Source organism: Toxotes jaculatrix, chromosome 3 (genome assembly GCF_017976425.1).
Source record: "Toxotes jaculatrix isolate fToxJac2 chromosome 3, fToxJac2.pri, whole genome shotgun sequence".
Classification (NCBI taxonomy): Eukaryota; Metazoa; Chordata; class Actinopteri; family Toxotidae; genus Toxotes; species Toxotes jaculatrix.
This window is the reverse complement of record NC_054396.1, coordinates 7247419-7268870: the sequence shown is the minus strand read 5'-3', so window position 1 is coordinate 7268870 and position 21452 is coordinate 7247419. Positions and strand designations below refer to the sequence as shown.

At 42.2% G+C, this 21452-nt stretch overlaps 2 protein-coding genes across 8 annotated transcripts in view; both read left to right on the top strand.

The window, feature by feature from the left end:
* Positions 1 to 5391, top strand: part of arhgap46a (Rho GTPase activating protein 46a) — a 32824-nt gene extending 27433 nt beyond the window's left edge. For all 5 annotated transcript variants that reach the window (XM_041033258.1, XM_041033256.1, XM_041033255.1 and 2 more), the window contains 5 exons: positions 1043 to 1116; positions 1375 to 1574; positions 2265 to 2356; positions 2458 to 2627; positions 3086 to 5391. In XM_041033258.1, coding sequence (XP_040889192.1) covers positions 1043 to 1116; positions 1375 to 1574; positions 2265 to 2356; positions 2458 to 2627; positions 3086 to 3280 — 731 coding nt within the window. In that variant the 3' untranslated portion in view covers positions 3281 to 5391. The remainder of the gene's footprint in view (positions 1 to 1042; positions 1117 to 1374; positions 1575 to 2264; positions 2357 to 2457; positions 2628 to 3085) is intronic.
* A 2391-nt stretch (positions 5392 to 7782) lies between these two features.
* Positions 7783 to 21146, top strand: phf20a (PHD finger protein 20, a). 3 transcript variants are annotated; one of them, XM_041033877.1, is made up of 17 exons: positions 7783 to 7911; positions 9831 to 9937; positions 10735 to 10906; positions 11230 to 11314; positions 11640 to 11716; positions 11866 to 12460; positions 12601 to 12651; positions 12751 to 13020; positions 13290 to 13484; positions 13674 to 13769; positions 14388 to 14543; positions 15006 to 15187; positions 15349 to 15424; positions 16551 to 16746; positions 16906 to 17347; positions 18117 to 18297; positions 19749 to 21146. In XM_041033877.1, the coding sequence occupies exons 2-17, from the start codon at positions 9855 to 9857 to the stop codon at positions 19889 to 19891; spliced, it is 3000 nt and encodes a 999-aa protein (XP_040889811.1). In that variant the 5' UTR covers positions 7783 to 7911; positions 9831 to 9854; the 3' UTR covers positions 19892 to 21146. The 3 variants fall into 3 exon arrangements, with proteins under 3 accessions (XP_040889811.1, XP_040889810.1, XP_040889812.1); XM_041033876.1 differs by having other exon boundaries at positions 15325 to 15424; XM_041033878.1 differs by lacking the exon at positions 14388 to 14543 and having other exon boundaries at positions 15325 to 15424.
* Positions 21147 to 21452: the final 306 nt, after the last annotated feature.

Sequence of the window (21452 nt, the reverse complement as noted above, 5' to 3'; positions counted from 1 at the left end):
AGCAAGGGGCTCTGCTCTCTCGCTTTTCTCCTAGTAAGTGAAAGCCTGCGTTGGGAGCCCTGGGAAAAAAACGCCCGTCTTGGCCCAGATCAAAGGCAAATTATTGGTATGATCTCTCTAATTAGACATAATTATAGTCAAACTCAGTCAGTTTAGCAGAAGTTGTGAGCGTACATGGGAGTCACCTGTTTGCTATAAATCTGGGGGCTCTGAATGTAGGGAACATGCTGGAAAGTGTTTGTTACTTTTTGAAATCCCATCAGCAAGTTTGTCCATCTGGCCCCAGTTCAGGTGCCTGATACAGTGGAGGTTCTGGGAACGGGAGTAGAGCCCACGAGAGCGCTTGGTGTGAACCAGAAATGGAAGATGGGGATGCGTCCTTTTAATGAGCACACGCGATGACCTAACAGTCAAGGTTTGCTGTTTGCTTTTAGGCCGACAACGAGAAGTGCGCAGAATTTCTAGGGACTTTTTCCAGGACAGATCTGGTTCTGCTGCTTGAGTCTCTTGAAGTAAATCCCGCCTCCTCTAATGCAGTTCTCTTCTGAAATAGATCTGGGCCTTACAGTAGCTACTTAGAGCAGGTAGCAGACAGGGAGCCTGTGTGTTTCTCATTTTCTCTGGAGGCCTTTATGTCTGTGTACGCTGATGAATCACCTGAACGTTGGATGTGTAAGCCGGATCCTGTCTCTAAAGCTTTTGTTCAACAGCAGTAAATCTTCCCTCAGCTTGACAGTTTAGCTGGGGCCTGCTCTAATCCCCATATGCCAGAATCACACCGTCAACATGTCTCTCCAATTACCACTGCCTGCCTCTCATACTCAATTTGACATCTGTGGGAAAAAAAAAGAAAACACTGCTTGTCCTGTTTGTGGGAAAGAATTTAAATCATTTATTAGTTTGTGTGTTCAGTAATGCCTGACGCTTAAGGTTTTTACTGAGCGTCTTTGAGGATATAACAAAGGTGTGCATATATTGTTTCTTGTGAAATTGGGCTTCATTGTTCCTCAGTACTGAACTCTCCTCTTCTGTCGCCCTGCAGGCCTGCCTATCAGCACATACGCCAAGTTCTGCCATCGGAAACTGCAGAAGGTGGCTATCACTGGCGGCAAAAAGGTGATCTTTCAGTTCCATAAAAATAGGACATAACACGGTGAAAGTTGTGATTCTCATCTGAGTCATCCTAGATACTGTCACAGGGAGAGACATAATTACAGGCCTACTGACGGAGTCACAGCCAGAGACATAAACACAGACCCAGTCATGGTAGTGCAGCTGCAGACACAGCCATGATTAGTATCATAGTCCCTGACATGCCTGGGTAGTAAATCTCCCCTCTTTGCCTTACCTCTCTCCCCTCTCTCTCCCCTCCAGGGTCTACGTAAGCCCACCTTGGAGGAGATCGACCACAGTAGGCGGGCCATCGTCACCCCCTCCCTGTTTGGCAGTTCTCTGGAGGAGGTGATGGAGAGGCAGAGCGAGCTCTTCCCAGACAGGAAACTGCCCTGGGTGCAGGTTCAGCTTTCCCAGTATGTCCTGGCTCTGGGCGGAGCTCAGACAGAGGGCATCTTCAGGTAAGACAGACCCAACTCCGCCAATGACATGCCTCGGCTTGAGCAGCATGAGAGAGACGGGGAGTCTAGGAAATTAGAAGGGGATCTTATGTACTGCGTGTGTGTGCTGTATTGTATGTATCGTACATATAAATAAGTGTGTGTGGTCTCCTGCATCCCCTTATTTCAAAGTAGGCTCTCCCTGTGTACAGTACACAGAACAGACAGCAGAACAAACACAGCCCTGCTTCTCTCCTGAGACCAGCACTGTTTAATTTGATACTTCATAATACGTGTTTACATTACTGCTTAAGCTTACAAGCACGTGGGAGCTTCACAACTGTGTGTTTGTGTAGGGTTTTCTCCTGCAAATTTAATTCTGTAACATCTTGACTTGTTTAGAAAACTGTTCCTCTTCGTCAAACATACTATATACTGATCTCCCCGTGAAACTCCGCTCCTACACAGGCACAGGGACTTTCCTGAACAGTGTGTTATTTGGTCACAGTATGATTCTTCTGGGTTTTGTTTTTAGAAAGAGGTACTGCAAACAAAGAACAGAGTACTTTCAGCCACCAAGCCACATTTGAAGCCAATTGGGTGTGCACGTGTAATGGATTTGCCACAGGGCATGGACACTGGGGAGAAATAGAAGTAGAGGTCCCTCTTGTGGCCACTGAGTGTAACCGACGTGCTGTGTTTCACCCTCAGAGTGCCCGGAGACATCGATGAAGTGAATGCATTGAAGCTCCAAGTGGACCAGTGGAGGATCCCAGAGAATCTCTCTGACCCCAATGTCCCCGGTGAGAGAAGGATAGGTTTAATGTGACTTATGATTGTGTGTGTCTGTGTGTACATGTGGGGTTTGAATATACTTATTGAATAGTGTGCTCATGTTGTTCAGCCTCTCTGATGAAGCTGTGGTATCGGGAGCTGGAGGAGCCGCTCATCCCCATGAACTTCTACAAGCAGTGCGTCAGTAACTGTGACGACCCAGTGGCGGCCATCGCTGTGGTGCAGTCTCTGCCTGAGCTCAACAGGCTGGTGCTCTGCTACTTCATCCACTTCCTGCAGGTAACCACCTTGGTGCTATAGATTTATAGTCCCCTCAAACACAGTTCTGACAATACCTTAATTAAAAAAAGAACAAAACAAAAAATGAATTCACAAATGAACTCAGACTTTATGAAAATTGTTTATATGAAGCTTGCAAGTCAAATTGTTTAAATTTTGATCTTTTTAAATTTTTGTTTAGTTCTTCGTGGTGGTTCGAATTTTTTTTTTTGTAATTTTATGCCAAAATACATAATAAAATATCTGCTATGAAGTAAAATCTTGATCGTCCAAAATAAAACCTGCACTGAAAAACAAACCTCAACTAAAAACTGATTGGAAAACGAAAATATTAATCATTTGATCTTTTTTATGTAACTGAATGTGACTCATGCATTAGTCACTACAGGTCAAAGGTCCATCTGAACACTCAGCCTTGCTCATTGGTTCCTCTCTCCTCTCATCCTGATCATCTCCAGGTATTTGCTCAGCCATCCAACGTGGCTATAACCAAGATGGATGTGAACAACCTGGCCATGGTGATGGCCCCCAACTGCCTCCGGTGCCAGTCCGATGATCCACGGATCATCTTCGAGAACACACGCAAGGAGATGTCCTTCCTGAGGATGCTCATAGTTCACCTGGACACCAGTTTCGTCGAAGGGGTTGTGTAGACACTGTAAACCACCTCACGTGCTGGATCAGTCCTTCGTTACACATTTACAATCATGCATTAAACACTGTCTCTGCTCAGACCACACTGGAAACTCTTACAACACAAGGAGTGTGAAAACAGCTTGGACTTTGGGGCCATTGTGCTCTCCTGCTTTGTTACTGAGAGACAATACACATCACCTTAGGTTTCACTGTGTTTTTTGATACTAAGATCCACAGTGATGACTTTAAAGGTCCCATATTTTAATACTCATGGTTGTATCTGTGCCATTAATGTGTAAACACTTCTGTAATGTTGTTTACAAAAAACCAGTGTGGATTCGATCTCCCTCACTTTTCTGTCCCAGCCAGACATAGACAGATTTTGCTGCTAGGCAGAAGTAACCGCCCACTGTTCTTCAGCAAACACTCTGATTGGCTAAGCACAGATCAACTCATGAGGCAGCCCGGGAAAAGATTTGGTGGACAGCTACAGTAACCACGGCTACAGGATCAGTAAGATGCAAAATGTGGATCACAACACACACATACACCCTGACAGCCGCCACACTGTCGCTCCCTCACTCCCATTCGCCTGCCCACTCACTCACTCTGCTAGCTTACTGTTAGCCGTTAGCCTGCACTCTACAGTTAAAAGTCTAGCCGTGCCTGAAACTGTCAAGGCTGCCCGAATGGCAAAGTCCTTGCTCTGTAACACAACTGCTGACAAAACCCACAGATGACTCAGCTGCTGGCTGCCTATTGGTTATCTGGTATTGCCTGAAACCAGATCCAGTTCTTACTGGTTTATAAAGCCATGGGGGCGTGCTGTGGGGGAGCCAGAGAAATGGAAGTAGCGAGTGACTTCATTTTTTTCACAGCTTTTATTTTACTCCTCTGAGTTTATAAAAAACACAACAGAAACCTATTTTCAAGATATGGGACCTTTAAAGTGGTTCACTTTTAATGACTGTGTTTTCTAACCGCTGCATGTGAAAAACGGATTTACTCTTTCATTTCTTACTGAATGGGTTGTATTACAGTCACATTGGACAACTGGGCTGTGTAAAATCTTAGAGTCTTACAGTATTTACTTCAGAGTATTCAGTTGCACAAAAACACTTAAAGCAGCAGTGTTGATGCTGTGCTTCTTTTATTTTTTGGCTCTCTGGTTTCATTCAACCGGTGTTTGTGTGTGTGTGTGTGTGAGATTGTCAGTGTGAACGACAGACACAGCCTTCTTTTATCCTGTACAGAAAACTGAAAATATGAAAAGTAAAAGAACTCTTGTAATGGTGTCTTATTAATAAGCTTGCCTGTGCTGTTTTGAGTAGTTGTACTGATAGCTGGTCTGCTCGTATTCCATTTTACGAGAACACAAGAAGCCGCGCTGCCACAACTGTTTTGACAAGAGTACAGACTCTTCCTTTTAAAGCACAAACTGGAATGATGTGCGGAAAGCTCTTTGTAACGGATGGTGGTGATTTTTCTAAGCAAATAAACTTGGAAGTGCTTTGATTTTACGACTCTAAAACACTCAACTGAAGCCAGACAAGAGTGTTGTAATTAGACTTAATGTCATAGTGATGTGGGAGGCTGATTATTCAACTGATAATACTCTTTCTCTATTACCTATAATAAGTCTTTGAATTGGAATTGTTCTCTTTTGTTTGTGGTCTGTATGTTGTTTTGGCTCAGGTCTTATGATAAAACGGGTGTTGGATGTGATAACTGTACATGGCCTCCCTCACAGAAAAACCGATCAATCTACCACAAACCCCCGTACTGAGAATGGAGTATCGTTTAACTGTCAAGCACTATGAGAATGTAGATTAAGCTTTCTGTGTCCCCTCTCAGGCTTTGCCAATGTAAATACTTTCAGTGTGTAAATAGTATTAACTCTCCTTAAGTGTATTCTAGTGATCCAGGTTAAGGGTGAAGTTAAATGTTGCTGTAAAGAGCAATAAGAACCGTGTTTTTGTAATTAACTGTTGATTTCTCTGCTGTAACCGCCTGCCTTTTGAACACAGGACTGATTCAAACCACTTTCCATGTATGTATATGTGTGTTTGCATACCTTCTTGTTAAAATATGGAATGACTGTCCATAAATAAAGGTTTGTTCAATTGTAGATTGGAAGCCTCGTGTTTAATTTTTGGGTATTCTTGCCTTTCTCTTAAGTGTGGGTGGCAGAGATGAGATGGGAAATGAGAGGAGGGACGACATGCAACACAGTCCTCCAGCAGGAAACTACAGCTACATGGTCAATCGTTAAACTGGCCTCTGGAGATGATTTCATTTGCCTCTTGTGAAAAATGAATTCTGAAATCAATCTGAAAAAAAGGAGCTTCATGCATTAATTGATTAATAAAAGGTTTATCTACAAAATAAGCTCAGCAAACACAGAGAGCTGAATTTCTGGGATATTTTCCTCACCACATTTTAGTCTAAAATGTCAGTTGAAATTGTAACTTCGTAACTTTCAAACCATATTTTTGTATTTACATCTAAAGGATTATTATGTATTATTTTTCGTGTTTGTTGATTGTTTATATTTTTATTATAATGTGTATTACATGCACAGTTTAAAGGATTTATATTGGATAAAATCCCTTAAAATTCGCAAAATCATATCACATATAGGCTATTCCTTCATTTGTACCTTAAAAGTAGCTTAATTTTTCAAGGTGCAAAGTCAGAGGTTCCCCCTAAACACTAAGAAAATTAATCAATAATTTTTTTTGGTTGTTTAAAAGACTATTTTTCTTCTTTGTTTTTATGCAAAATATGTATAAAATGCTGTGAACTTAAATCCTGATACCTTTAAAAATATATTGCCCATGAAAAAATAAATAAATAAATAAACCCCACAATTGTTTTTAATGGAAACCAAATTAACCAGCTATTAGAAAATGAAAATAATAATTATTTGATCTTTTTATGTAACTGAATTTGATTCGTGCATTAGTCACTGCAGATCAAAGCTCATTACTCACTGGTTCCTCTCTCCTTACATTCTGGGTATTTGCTCAGCCATCGAGTGTGGCTATAACCAAGATAGATGTGAGCAACTTGGCCATGGTGATGGCCCCGAGCTGCCTCTGATGCCAATCTGATGTGATATTTCTTAGAAAAGGCCCTTTAAATAATGTGTTACACATTTGGAAAGCGAAAATAAAGATCTTATTGTCTCATCTGTTTTCACAGTCCAAGAGGGAATATACTGTCACCTTTAGACACACAACATTCAGAAGGCTTTTAAGTCTATTTACACAGAGTTATGAAAGTCTTATTCCTTTGTATCTGCATCTGTAAAGGTGAAAAGATAAGCAAACAGACACAAGCTGCTCTCACTCACTCATCCAATCTGCACATGTTCAGCTGTTTGTTCTATTTATGCACATCACTGCACAAAACTGCCACCTGCTTCATCTGTCACTCTGTAGTAATCATGTACCTGTTCACCAGTGGTGAAAAGCTGCTCAGACACAGTGTTTGCAGGGTGAGAGGACCTCTGGCCTCAGCCCTTGGGACTGGAACAGGTTAAAGAAAACAGACTCAGGAGGAAAACTACAAGCACAATGACAGCATCTTTCATAAAGTACATTCAGTGAGGGAGGACGTGAATATAGCAGTGTTTATTTCCAAATCACCCAAACTACAAAAACATGATCCATTTATTTAGAGAACAGCGGTGATTTCTAACCTAAAGGTTTTTACAGTGTGTCTTCATGCAATAGTAAGTTGTTAGAGCCTTGTTGTGATTTATTGGGTTATTTTGCTACTATGGGTTTACTACAATATTTCAGTTACATACATTATTTATTGTGATTTTTTTCTTATACTGATAGTTGTATAATACTGATCTGTTTCTCATTATATCAGAATCAATGTACTCAAGCACACATTTAAGGTACAGGTAGTTTACTTGCGTATTCTCTTTTTGCACTACTTTTGAACTTTTGAATTTCAGAGTTAACATACTTTTAACACCACAGCTTTTGTTGTAGGCTATGGTTAGACTCAGCTCCCAGTACCTAAAATGGTGGAGAAACTGAAATTCATAACTATGAAATTGAATTTGGCTTTGTCATTCTCCACTACACCCTGTAAACAAACAGTTGCTTTGGATGGACGGTAGGTGGTGCTGTATTACATAGGTGTGGGCAATACGAGTATAAAGGTGTGAACAATAACTTGCTCCGAGCCTCAGACTTACTGGATCCACAGGTATCCTTATGTAAGAGTGACAGGTTTGTTGTTGGCAACCGTTTTATAAATGTATATGCTCTCAATAGGTTGGTATTGCCTGTATCAAAAAAGACTTAATTCAAGTAAATTTATAATCGATATAAAGTTGCTTTGTTTCGCAGAATTGAGTTGGATTAATACTCTGTGAAAATACACAAAAACAACACACTTTGGCATTTTTGAGGAGATAAACGGTCTTCTCTGGATACATAAGGGCTCGGGGTCGATGCACGCGCATGCGCCCTGTGGCGCCACACTGCCCGCGCCGGTGGTGAATACAACGGGGAGAAATTCAACTGCGTGGTCTGAAGCAGACAGGCGGAGGCGGCCGTGCCTGCACTTTGAAGGGATTACACTGCACATTTTACACCAAACCGGACAAGGAGTGACTGGAGAACAGGTAGGAAGCCAGATTCGTATCCCCTTCTTCGCATTTCAGAGTTTATAACCCCCCGCAACATCGTCAATGAGGCCCGTTTTGTGGATGCATCAACAGCGTAGACGGTGCGATGCCGCATGTCGGCTTTTTGAGTTCAAAACAAACGTGACGAAGTAGGCAATAAAATGTTATGTTTGTACATTTCGCCGTTCTGTGTGTGTAATTACCGGTGTGCTTCTCCTTCACCGTATGCTTTTTTTTCACCGGGAGATTTTACATCGCCCTGTGGTTTGTCAGTTGGGGAAGTTTAATGCTTTACATTTCCATGCCGCTCGTCCACGGCAGGAAAAGTATGAAAAAGTAGGCCTAGCGCGAGGCCCCGACGAGCTCCGTGAGTGACAGCTGCACGGCCAATCAGATAGGAGCGTCCCGCCCACATCAGATTCTTTCGACCAGTCACAGTTGCCCAAGTTGGAGACGCAAGTGGCCGTTGATCTCGCGCTACGCCCACTGGTTATAAAACACCGGACAATAAAGTGTCAATAGCGGTTTAAGTAGACAACAATAGATTACCGGGAAGAGCATGAGGCAACATGTTCTCGGCGTATTTTCTGTTATAAAACAGGCGATTCATGTGAACTGTATTAGCTGTGTGCTTGAATTTTTTTTCAAAAGGGTGTGGGGTGCCGTTTTTTTCCGTTTATTGCTGTGAAATATTAATCTACGACTTAATGAATCATTATAAATGTCTTATAACCTCACCTGTAAACAGATTACTCATTCTCCGTTTCCTGACTGATGATAGTACCATCACTAGCTCTCGGTGTGCGCCCTGCCTGTGTCGCTGTCGTCTGTCTGGCTCTCTGTGCAGGCCATAAAAACACCCAGTTTCATTTTAAATCTCTTATTTTTACTGAATAGGGCCTTGCTCGACCTTAGATATCGCACTCGGCATTTGCCTGCTAAAAATGAATAATCGTAAGAGCGTCTTTGCCATTGTCTTCTATTGTGTCTGTTCGTGAAATCGGCTGACCAGAAAACACGTGGGCCGAGCAGTGTGAAGATATCCGGTTTGTAGGTTGCGCTGAAAGCCAATAACTGCACCACGGTAAACCGAGTCACCCCGGGAAAGAAAGTGAGGCTTTTTATTGTAACTCATTTAGCTTTTAATAAAGGGCGCTGATATCTGTGTCCGCTGACTGAAGAGGCTGTCGGGAGGGTATTGCAATTTTCAGTGTAAGACAAAAAGATGATCCTCCTCCAGCAGTCCCTTTATTACTGCTGAAAGGCTGAACATCAGCAGTAGACTACAGGCCTGCCACACTGTTGGGTGCTTACAATGGGAAATGAAAGCTTTGCTGAATAAAACTTGTCACTATTGTACCTTCTTGATAGGGAATAACTTAATACTGAAATTAAATATTACTTATTTTTATTTATGGCTCAGGACCCTCATAGGAATCTGCATGAGGCTGTTCCTACATCTCTGAACATCTGGTATTAGTTACACATTTCACCACCATTTGAGGGGCATGGCTCACCTTAATATGTCAATTTTTCCCTTGCTCCACACTGTGTTGCACCATGTTACAACATGTGTAATCTGTAGCTTGTGTATGTTTACACTTGTAAAATCTTTCCCCGGCCTGGACTGCATTGTTGTTCTCCTGGCACACAGGGGGAGTGGCTTATTTGCCTTTTTAACACCAAAATTGCTACTCAGGTGCAAAGCTGTAATTTGCCACCATCATCTGGAAAAGTAATTGTTAGTGATGACCTGGGAGAGACAGAGCTGCAAGATTGCCTGTTAAGTCCTTCATGGTCACGTGTGTTGTTTTTTTTGCTAGACACACTGTTTTCCTTAGCAGTGTATCCAAGGTCATATGGGTGCAGCTTTGATTGGTGTTTATTGGTTAATGTTTGTGTGTGTGTGTGTACAGGAAGAGGGCCTTGATGTGGGCAGTATGAGTAAGACGCCCCCTAACAGAAGAGGGATAACATTTGAGGTGGGAGCTCAGCTTGAGGCCAGAGACAGCCTCAAAAACTGGTGAGTCATGGCCTCGCTCATTCCTCTCCATCCATGTTACTGTTCACTTCCCTCACTCTCTCACTCAGATTCTCATGCTTTCCTTTCTGGGCCCTGGGTTAGCTTTTCTGTATGTTATCAAACATTAAAAGATTAAGAAAAGAGTGCAGGAAACCACTCAGACCTTTTATTGCGTCACTGCTCTTCCGCCAGTAAACAACAGCTGTTAATGGGCGTGCTTTCTCAAGTAGCCAGCAAACCCAGCCTTTAACCCGGATTAATAATGAATGACTGAATAATTAATCTGTGACTCGTAAATCGTATTGTAAATTATTTTTATGGTTACAATATAATAAAATTCAAAGGAAAGTGATCATTGCTACAAAAGCAAAGATGTGCATTTTTTAAAATTAAAGCCACGTGACATCGGCCTCGAGCACAACGATGTGAGCAGCCTTTTTGAGTGGACATATTGTTGAAAAAAGTAACATTTTTTACTAATTTCTCTGCAATCTCAGTTATTAATTTGATTAGTTATTACAGTACCTAACTTCCTTTAATGGACACATATGAAAATAAAGTTGATATTGGGCCTTCTACATAGTTCCTTGCCAAAGGGCAAACAAGAAGGTTGTAGTTTTAGTTGTGACTTCACTGTGTCTTTATGTTTACATTTTCAAAATCTATTCGTTTTTACTGACTTGCTGCCCGCATTGTCTCAGAGATAAACAATAAGGAAGTTAAACCTGTTGAAGTGCCCTCTCAATCAATCTCAGTCGCAGTCAGTTGCATGTTGTTGAATTTCTTTTGTCCTTTAGGTATGCTGCCAATATAGAGAAGATTGACTACGAAGATGAGAAAGTACTAATCCATTACCGCCAGTGGAGCCACCGTTATGATGAGTGGTTTGACTGGACAAGTCCCTACCTGAGACCCGTGGAGAGGATCCAGCTGAGGCGCCAGGGACTGCAGGACGACGGTCCTATACCTGTAAGCAAAGAACACTGTTCATTCTTTCTTTGGTGTGTGGTGCCTAGTGGTGCATGTCTTGTGCATTTCTAGCCTTTGTTCTACTGTGTATTCATGCATATAGCAGATGGGTTCTTTATCTCTATTTCCCAAAAAAGAAAAAAAAAAGAATCGTGTTACAAGGGTTTTATTTGCATAAGCTAGCAAGTTGAATTTGAGCACTATGTCATTTTAATAAATATATAACAATAATGATGGTTTCGTGAGCTTTGAACAGCTCAGCCTCCCATGATAATTTGTGTGCCTACATTGTGTCCCAGGTTAAATGTCTTTCTGTCCTCCAGGGTTTTCATGTGAATGACAAGGTCCTGGCCAGCTGGTCTGATTGTCGTTTCTACCCCGCTAAGGTCATTTCAGTCAATAAAGATGGTGGGTATCACTAGCGCCAGTTGTTTGTATAACATTTTTAGTAGAACTACCTGGTTGTTTAATGTATGATTCCTTAATATTTCAAGTTACAGTTAGAAGGCGGAACAGTTTTTTCTTTTTTCTTTTTTTGGAAAATATTCTCCTGATTATTCAAGTTGTGTGTTTTCAGAACAAGATTTTGTATCATGAATATCTCACACTAAGAACAAACAGAACAACTGAAGCAAAGCTTCTTCAAATCTAGTCTGTGAACAGCGACCTGATCGCAGCTTGGGCGTATGTACAGTGTGGTTAACATCAGTTTTCTCTCCTTTATCCCTCTTAGCATCCTACACTGTGAAGTTCTATGATGGTGTCATTCAGACAGTGAAGGGAATACACGTGAAGCCATTTATTAAAGAGGTAAATGTAATTAGTACTATATATGCATATATATGTGTGCGCGCGACATGTTTTCTATGTATGCTTTGTCCTCTGTCAATCATGCCCTTTGCATCACTTTCAGCTCTTGTTTCATTCATTCATTTCCTCTTTGTCCTGCTGACAAATAGAGAGGTGGTGCTGGTGGAAAGTCGCGATCCTCTGAAAGGAACATGGTTAGGGGGCTCCCGAACCGCAGAGACAGGAGGCCTCGGGAGAACGGCGGTCCCAAAAACAAGCGAGCCAGGCGAAGCACTTCCGACCAGGAGGACGACAGCAACAGTGAGGATGAGGAGCGAGAAGAGGAGATGGTAAACGAGAAGAACAAGAAAACAAATGGTGAGGTACAGACTGCGCCCACTATCAAACAGGAAGAGAAAATATCAGAGCAGGCAGATCAGAACATGTCCAGGGATTCGGAAAAGGGGACAGGACTCATGAATGGAGTAAAGATGGAGGAAGATAGCAAACAAAATGATGACACGTGTCACATAAATGGAGACGTGAAGGAGGAACAGGTGGAAACAGAACGCAGTGGAACAAAGCCATATACAGACTCACCCAAGCCATACACCGAGTTACCCACTCAGACGCCAACAGAGAAGGAGCACGTGTCTGTCACTATGACAACCACAGAAGCCAATGGAGATGCGGAGCAGAAACCAAACGTCCAATCAGAAAACCCTAAGCCTGCAGAGGATGTGCCACCCCCTCAACCTGTGAAACGTAAGTGTTAATGAAATAGATTAGCAGAAACATTTTCACTGGATCTGACGGATTGTGAAAATGAGTGCAGTAAAATATCACAGAGCATCTGGGAATATTTTCAAGTGAGTAGATGAATTTATTTTCTTAATCTTTGACAGCGGTAAGGAAGCAAGGTTTCCACAACCCCAACAGATTCAGCAGAGAACCATGTGAGTACATCCCAACACTTACTAAACAAATACAGTCATTACCTGCATTCTTTCATGTGCTTCCTTTACACACTTCACTTTTGTTGTTCTCTATTTTAGTGTACCGAGTTATCAAAAACCAACCGCCCCCTGTCCTGTCCATCAACCTTGACCACAACCCATTTAAGTGCAGCGCTCCTGGTTGCACAAAGTCATTCCGTAAGGCTAAGCTTCTGCACTACCATATGAAATATTACCATGGCGAGGAGCAGCCACCGGAGGAGGAGCGCAGCCCCACCAGGAGTGTCCAGACCAGGGCCTCTGAGAAACAGGCTAGCGCCACTGGTTTGGACGGCCCGAAGAGAAGGCGCACCATCTCTGCTTCTATGCGTGAGTTCCTCTCCACTGACACTTTAGTCCCAATGAGGTGACACAGGAAGAGTTTTACAATAAAGTGGGCCCTCTGCTATTTCTGCAATCCTCAAACCAAATGGCTGTCATGCAGCCATAAAATCAGAAATGCTGAATCATGACATGCTGTTATTACTAATCATACTCTTTTAAGACCAGGCTGAATTGTAAATATACTGCATCTCCGGCGTTGTGTAAATATTATGACTTTTGAGTTTTTATTTGCCCTTTCCTTTGACTTTTCTCAGACTCTGTTGGAGGTGCCACAGCTCCCCGTGCTGAGGTGAAGACAGCGGGCAGACGCACATCAGCCCCACCTTCAGTCAACACCCAGTGCCATCAGCAGAGGGCACTGCTGAGGGAGAAGAGCAAGGAGAACCAGCTGGACAGGAACGGATGCCAGCAGCAGGACAAGGATTCAGACAAGAGTGGCTTTGACATTGGTCAGTATGATGCTGTAAGAAGGTGTTGTTTATTAGGTGAGAAAATTACTGCATAGTGTGTTACATAGAGTCCTTTCTATTCACTGTTAGTTTCCCTTCTTACAGTACGATCTTGCTTGCAGAATAGTAACCTGTAGTGTTAGCTGTGCTCACACAGGGCTTAACTTGTGCCACTCAACGGTTCCCCAGGGTCAGTAAAAGACAAACTGAAAGAGAAACCGAAACAGAAGGACTTCCTCCGCATTAAACTAAAGAAGAAGAAGAAGAAAAAGAAGGCCAAGTCTGGTAAGAAGGGGTCCCTGTCATCGGGCCCCCTCACATCTCTGCTGCTCTGCATGTGCATTCACTGTGACATTGTGGAAATGGCTAGCCTGCAAAGCATGAACTACTCCATTCACTCCTCTTGGTGTGGTGGCTGAGCCTCTGTGTGTGGGAGAAGTGTTACATCTGTCGCTGGCCTCTGTCGCTCCGTTGTGCCAAACAAAAAGCTCCAGCTCATTTCTTCAACCTCTGTTAGTCAAAGTTTTTACTCTTTTATATGACAGTACTGGCGATGAAAAGTCAGGTTTCTGATCTTATTGTGGCACCGACAGTGACTGATCCAAACACAACTTGAACACTGTTTTCTTTTATTTCTCGATGACATTCACACTAGTGTATTTGGCATGGACACACGTATGTATAGGCTACCTTCCACTGATTGGTTATTTCACACAGTTCAACCCTCTCAAACCTGGGCCACATGGATTTTTATCAAATTGAGTATCCCTGACTGTTCTATCATTTGTCCGTAATGTTTGTTGTGCCACATTTTGTCACCTCCTGATGGGCGTTTGTTTAGCGTTCTCAAAGCTGACATTTTTGTTCTGCATCTGCTTCCCCCTTCCTTCCCTGTATTAACAGACTACACAGGTAGTGAGGAGAATATTGACATCTCAATATTGGGTCTTCAGTCCAAATTGAATTTGCCTCTCAAAACCCCCCCCTCACACAATCACAAGCCTGAGGCCTACCCCAGCAGGCCCGGATACAGCTACTCAGAGCAGATTCATGTGGATGGTGGGTATCTCTCTGACGGTGTGTTAATGTGCGTGTGTGTGTATTTAGTTTCTATGTGTGACCGTACGCGGCCTCCTCTCCCCTTCATTTTTCTGTTTCCTTTGGATTCAATCCATCATGCGGTTGTTTTGGTTTGATTTGCGTCACACCTGTTATCTGTGTCCAAATGTTGCTTATAACATGTCACGACCTGCGGAACACAACTGGCTGCTGTCACAGATAACACCGCATTTTTGTAGCGCTTGGTTGATTGAATCCTGAGCTGTTCCTTGCTGCTATGGCTTGCTTCATCATGTCCACAAATTATAAATTCATCAAATCTCAGTTTGTGCAAGAAATTTTGTGGAGTTTACTAAATTTTAATTCAAACTTGACTTGAATCATCCAAGGAAAATTTCAGTCCTGTCAAGTTGCATCATTCTCATGAAAAACCAATGGTTCTGTTTGTCCGTGTCACTGTAGATGAGGATAGTATCAGTGACTGGTCCACTGATAGCTGTGGGTGGAGTGACGATGACTTTGGGGTGGATTTGGACGTCACCACACCTCCTCTGAGTGTGGACTCTGGTGCCGTGGACACCAGTGACCAGGAAATAGTGCGATGTATCTGTGAGGTGGAAGAAGAGAATGACTTCATGATCCAGGTGAGGTTCCCGTTTTTTTATGGTTTGTCTATTTTTAAGGCATTTCGAGCTTTGGTTTTAATGTGAGGATTGTAAATATGTATATATATATACATATATATATATATATATATATATATATATTATCCTTCCCTTAGTGTGAAGATTGTTTGTGTTGGCAGCATGGCACCTGCATGGGGCTGCTGGAAGAAAATGTTCCAGACAGATACACCTGCTACATCTGCAGGGACCCACCAGGTGAGAGAAAAACAACCACTTGAATCCGACATTTTAAGCTCCTCATGTTTGATTAATCTGGTAGACGACTGTATGCTTCCTGTTTGATTTAGCAAAGTATTATCGGCCAAGTAGTGGACATGTAAATGAAACTGTATGCCATTAACAGTGGGCAGGGATTATTTTTATGGGAAAGTATATATTTTTAATAACTGTTAAACAATGCATTAAATAATTGTGCTATTTTATATTGTAATTCTATTCTCCACTACCTGAGATTTATTTGAGTGATTTTACAATGAAACACCAGTGTTTTCTGAAAGAATGAAATGGTTAACGCTGATTTATGTTACCATGCATCAAAATGTTGTCGTTTCCTCCCAAGAGAACACTATTTACCTCAGGATACAGTGAACTCTCAGTGTGACAAGCACAGTCCAGAATATGTTTCTAGTTATAGAAAGTGATAAGAGAAAAAAAGAAATGGAAGAGCCACTGATCATGGTTCAAACAAACTCTGAAGCATATTCATTTGAGTCCCTCAACATTATGTAACAATGCAACTGCAGAATGTTTGTGCCGCAGATTGTGCTGCCTTTTGTCTTATTTGAATAGAAACTAAAAAAAATGAACCTAAAAATAATGATCAATTATTCTCCCCTGGCCTGAGCATCAATCAGATCATAGTTCAAAATAATACAGGTTTTTACAAGTAAAGAGTAAACATGGTGATAAAGAGCTGCATGATTGTACAGTAGCTGTTTTAGCTTCTTTAGGTACAAAAATGTCTGTTTTAAGGGACAGTGTGTGCTAACACAAGGGGCCAAGGTGGAGGAATGAGCTGGTATGTATGATCAGAGCGAGTGAATCATGTTGCCTTTAAAACTGAGAACTGTAGAGCAAAGTCCTTGGTATTGACGAATTGTGCGTCAAGCCAAAGGCTCCCTCACATTTGTGTCTTCTGCTGTGCAGCCTTACGTATGAGTACATACTATGTTTGCATATGGTGTCTTATGGAATGAAATCTATAACTCCCATAAGCCAGTAAGTGTAAGCAGCACATATTAATTAGAACAGCAGAACCTACTCTAGAGAATTTCTTTGGCAGTTGTCAACGTTTCATTGCAATATTGTTCATCACTCCCAGGTCAGAGGCAGAGTCTGCGATACTGGTATGATCGTGAGTGGTTGAGCAATGGTCACATGTATGGCCTCTCCTTCCTGGAGGAGAACTACTCTCACCAAAACGGCAAGAAGATCACCACCACCCATCAGCTGCTGGGAGACGTGCACCACGTGGTCGAGATCCTCAACGGATTGCAGCTCAAGATGAATGTCTTACAGTGAGTACAGAGGAACTGCATGGAGAGACTTGAGGGTGTTTTCCTGTTAATTACTGAAGTCAAATTAAAAGCACGTCATGGCAGAAATAATTGTTGTTCAGGGTGGTTTCAGTTAAACCAACTCAGCTTTGTGGCCTCATCTGTGTTTTGGTCCTGTAGGAGCAACACACACCCTGACCTGCAGCTGTGGCGGCAGCCATGGAAGCATTTAGAGAGGTCACGGACTGGCTCTGACTCGTGCCGGGGCAGTGACGCTGCTCCATCTCCTGTGACTCCTGATGAGGACATGAGCCGAGGAGAGATTTTAATGTCCAATGCTTTGGAAAAGTTGAGCCGGGCTGCTACAGCTGCCACCTCTTCTTCATCCTGCTCCTCCTTCCCCTTCCCATCCTTCCAAGACTCATACATTACCAGTGAACACTGCTACCAGAAACCGCGGGCATATTACCCAGCGGTGGAGCAGAGGCTGGTGGTGGAGACCCGACAAGGCTCAGAGCTGGAGGACAGCATGAGAAGCACTGAGGAGCTCCTGGAGCGAGAGCAACGCTACGGAAGCCTGTTGGAGACAGAGAAGCCCAAGTCAACAGCCAGTGTTAACAAGGTCTGGGCTTATTCCACAGCAGACGAGGATATTTAAAGTGCAGCCTGGGTTATCACTTTGGAGTAGCAAGATGAGCATAACTGCTCATATTTGCCTGTAGAAGCAAATTAGAAAGTTTGCTCACAGTATGTTCCCTAGAACAAAGATAATGATGTATCGATCACGGTAAATTATAAGTAGAGAAATGATGAATTCTGATAAAGTCAGTTTTGTCAGTCACTAAAATACACTATTCATAACCTCAGCAGTGGTTGCCATGGAGAAGATGTCAGCCAGAGGCAGGAAATCTAGGTTTTTCAGAATGCCTTGTTGTTCCAGTCAATAACAAAATACTGCCGCTGTTACAAAATTGATCTTGAATTAATCAAGATTGTCTGTGTGATGTTATTAAAGGTGCTGGATGTAGGTAGCAATTTTTTTTTTATAAAGGTCAGCCTCATAAGTTCCTCCTGCCTTTTTTTTTTTTTAACCATAATATTCCTGGGGTCAGTGACCTCCCTCCCAGAGTTAATGTACACAGTCTTTATTACAGATTAGATAACACATTTTAAAACAGAAATGCATAAGTTATTACAGCAGCATTACATCCGAGTCACTCATGTGATTCAAGGGTTTGGCTCAGCCTTTGTTTGACCACCAGTTGTGATGTAACTGTCCCTTTAGATAATCTATCTCTGATGTGTGTGTGAATAGTTCATTGATTTGACAGAGAGCTTTCATATAATGACGTTTAAACCTGGTTGTAATGAAAACCTTGACATTTTTTCAGGCTGCGTTGGGTGGCTCGTGGTCCCAGGCTGAGATAAAGGATGAGGGTGGGCGAGATCCTGGAGAGGCTGCAGATAACAACAGGCAGCATCAGCAGTGGCAGATCAACCTGCTGGATCACATAGATGCAGTCCAGGACGAGGTATCACACAGGATGGACTTCATTGAAAGGGAGCTGGACGGTAAGAGCTGTGGTGGACTTGACTTGGTTATAACTTTGTCTCTTCAGCAGGATGGGGAAACTCTGAAAGTTCTTCTCCAAAGGATCAGAAAATTTTACTTTCAAAGGTGAAGATGACACCTGTTTATATCAGAGGCCCGTCATGAAGTTAAAGTGGCAATCATGAAGATTTTCATTTAAATAAATGTTAAGTCATTATCAATAAATGGAATAACACAATACTTAATTAAATATTTGCAGCACTGTGAACTGGGTGTCTGTGTCAACATTCCTGGAAAAAAAAGAAGCATTACGTTACTGCTAATGCAAGCCGAACATTTCCTACTCCTGCAGCTTCGTCTTAGAAACATTTAACTGGTGACTTTCATCATGGCGTAGTCACAGGAAATGCAGTGTGTTTTTCAGTGAGTTTAGCACGTAGCGTTGTCCTCGATCAAAAAACGGTCATTTTCAGCATTTTTGGACAGCAGGTGAGGTTGAAATATTGCAAGGAGTAATGGAAGAAGAAGGAGCAGCCACAGTGAGGTGTTAGATGAATAGCTGCAGGCGACAGACTACACACCTCCCACTTCTCAGCAAGGTAACAAACTTTCACTGTGCCCTGCTGTTCGCAGACTTGTGCCGTGTGCAGCATAAAATCATGATTGCTCACAGAATGATGGAGAAAGCCCAATTGTTGCCTGGCTTTTTTTTTTTTTTTAACTACAACAACAACATTTTGTTTTGTTTTGCTGCCCCCACAATTCTGTGACCTGTAGTATTAAACCGTATTTGCTGTCACCACCAATAACTACACGTGTCGCCAAATCAACCAGGACTGAAATCTTCAAAATTGCCACTTTAATGTCAGCAGCCAGCTGTGTCATGTTAGTAACATTATATTAAGTTTCTGTCTAACAAGATCAGATCTGAAATGTTTTACTGGGTGTTGTCAGGCAGAATCAGCTAGCAGATATTGCTAATAATTTGACTGTGAAGACATGCCACTAAAGATATGAAGCCTGTCAGCCTATTACCAATAAAGGTTGTTAATACTGACAGTGTATAAGAATTCAGACTTGCTTTTGCTGAGTCTTACTTTGATGTGTTTCCTGTAGTGGTTATGGTGGCAGTATAACACTGCTGCAAAGTGAAAAGTTGCTATTCCTTCACTAGACCAGTGAACTGTGAAGTGTAAAAGTCTTTACTGAGGTTTGTCATTCCTGATTCATAAACAGACTGTGAGCTGTAAGATAAACATCACTCAGTGTTGAACTGAATGTAAATGTAAACACACACACAAGATGCAGTCAAGAGGTAACTGTCATCTTACCTGGGTTGGCCTGTTTCAGCATACTGAAACACAGTTGTGTGTATTCACATGAGAATTGTGTATTGTCTTTGTCTAAAAGAAAACATTTAATCTCTAACCACGTGCTCATCTCTGGTTCTTCTTCTGCTCGTTCTCCTCAGTGCTGGAGAGCTGGCTGGACTACACCGGAGAGCTGGAGCCTCCAGAACCTCTGGCCCGCCTGCCTCAGCTCAAACACCGCATGAAACGGCTGTTGACACAGCTGGGCAAGGTGCAGCAGATCTCCCTGTTCAGCTCCACATGAGGGCGCCAGAGAACAGCAGCAGCCTCAGTCACCACACAGCATGCAGAAACAATGCAGTGGAGGAAGCTCACAAGTCTCTCTCTGGCTGCAAAGATATTAATGCAAGTGCAAGACTCAGATTGTTCCGCAGGCTCTCTGTGACCTGATATCTGCTGCTGTTTCTCCCTTTTAAAGGTTCTGTGTGGTGGAATCTGATGCTACAGCCAGCCAGTGTCTCATATGGGTTTTTATATGAACGTGTATGGAAAGTTAGCATCATAAATCAGGATTAAACACAAAAAGTAACCTCGTAAATGCAGGAGAAAATCCTTAGGACCACATTATACTTCTATGGTTCCCATGCAACTTTAAACCTTCTGAATGCCTTTTGTCTGAGCTACTGCGTAAGTTGCCCTGTCTCTGTCAGTGCTTTACATACAGAGGCTTTATATCCAAAAGTGCAGTCCAGTTCCTGAACCCACACGGCCTCTTTGCAATAGTTGTTTTTTTTTTGTTTTTTTTTCTTAAACACATTTTCAAGTGGTCACTGTTTTTTCTGCATAAAAACGTTTCCCAAAGTTTCGGTTTTAGTCACCTGTCATGCCATACTGCATTAAAACTTTTACTCCAAGTGTGGACAGGTAGCAACATGAAGACATCGAGTATGTAACAACACCGTACAAGCTGTCTCTACAAATACTTTGTTCTGTCTTTGACCTACTCAAGGGTTTGTTTTATACTACACTGTGAAGTTATTTTTGTCTGGAATCAGAGGCATCTTATTTTCAGCTGTGGAGACGGTAACAAGTGTGATTTCTGTTTTGTCTTTAACTGTAATGCTTCTTTCCTAACAGTCCTCTCATGAGTGTACCAATTTTATCAGTTAATCTTTGTGTTTGTCAGTTACCCTATACCTTACTTCCGTTTACCCTTTGCATCATTGTTGCTGTAGCACTTGACCTATGATTCACTGAAAACGTTAATGTAGGCTTGTCTCTTCTTAACCTAGCATCTTGTGCTTTGTCAATGACAAAAACTACTTAGAAGACCTGTAAAAAAAAAAATCAGTTCTATTTCATCCGTTTATTTACGGTATTTTGGCTGTTTGTAAATATGTTATTCAAAAATGTGCTCTTCTTTGTTGAAAACATTCTCCAAATACAGATATTGTATGCTACTGTACTGTAAGTGTCTGGCTTAGAAGCAGGGAAAATGTCCAAAACAATGCAAACAGATTTGCTGGTACATAAATAAACTATCCTTGTTATTACCACCATCACCATGGACACATTCTTGGCTGTTTTCTCACTGTGTCTCTGACACTCTGGGTTGCAGAAGAAGACTGGTCCCTCTCCTTCTGTTTATTCAGCTGGTAGTAACACTGCCGGTGAAGTCAAAGGTTGCATCATTCAGATTTTGATGTAACTTGTTTTTTTTGCAGCCGATTTGTGCTCTTACACAATCAGATTGAAATCAGGGGCAGCAGTAGTCTAGAGGTTGAAAGTGTGAGCTTGTGACTGAGCGTTTGCAGAACTAGAGGAAATCTGTGCTAAATGGCTTCCTGCTGAGGTGCCTGTGAGCA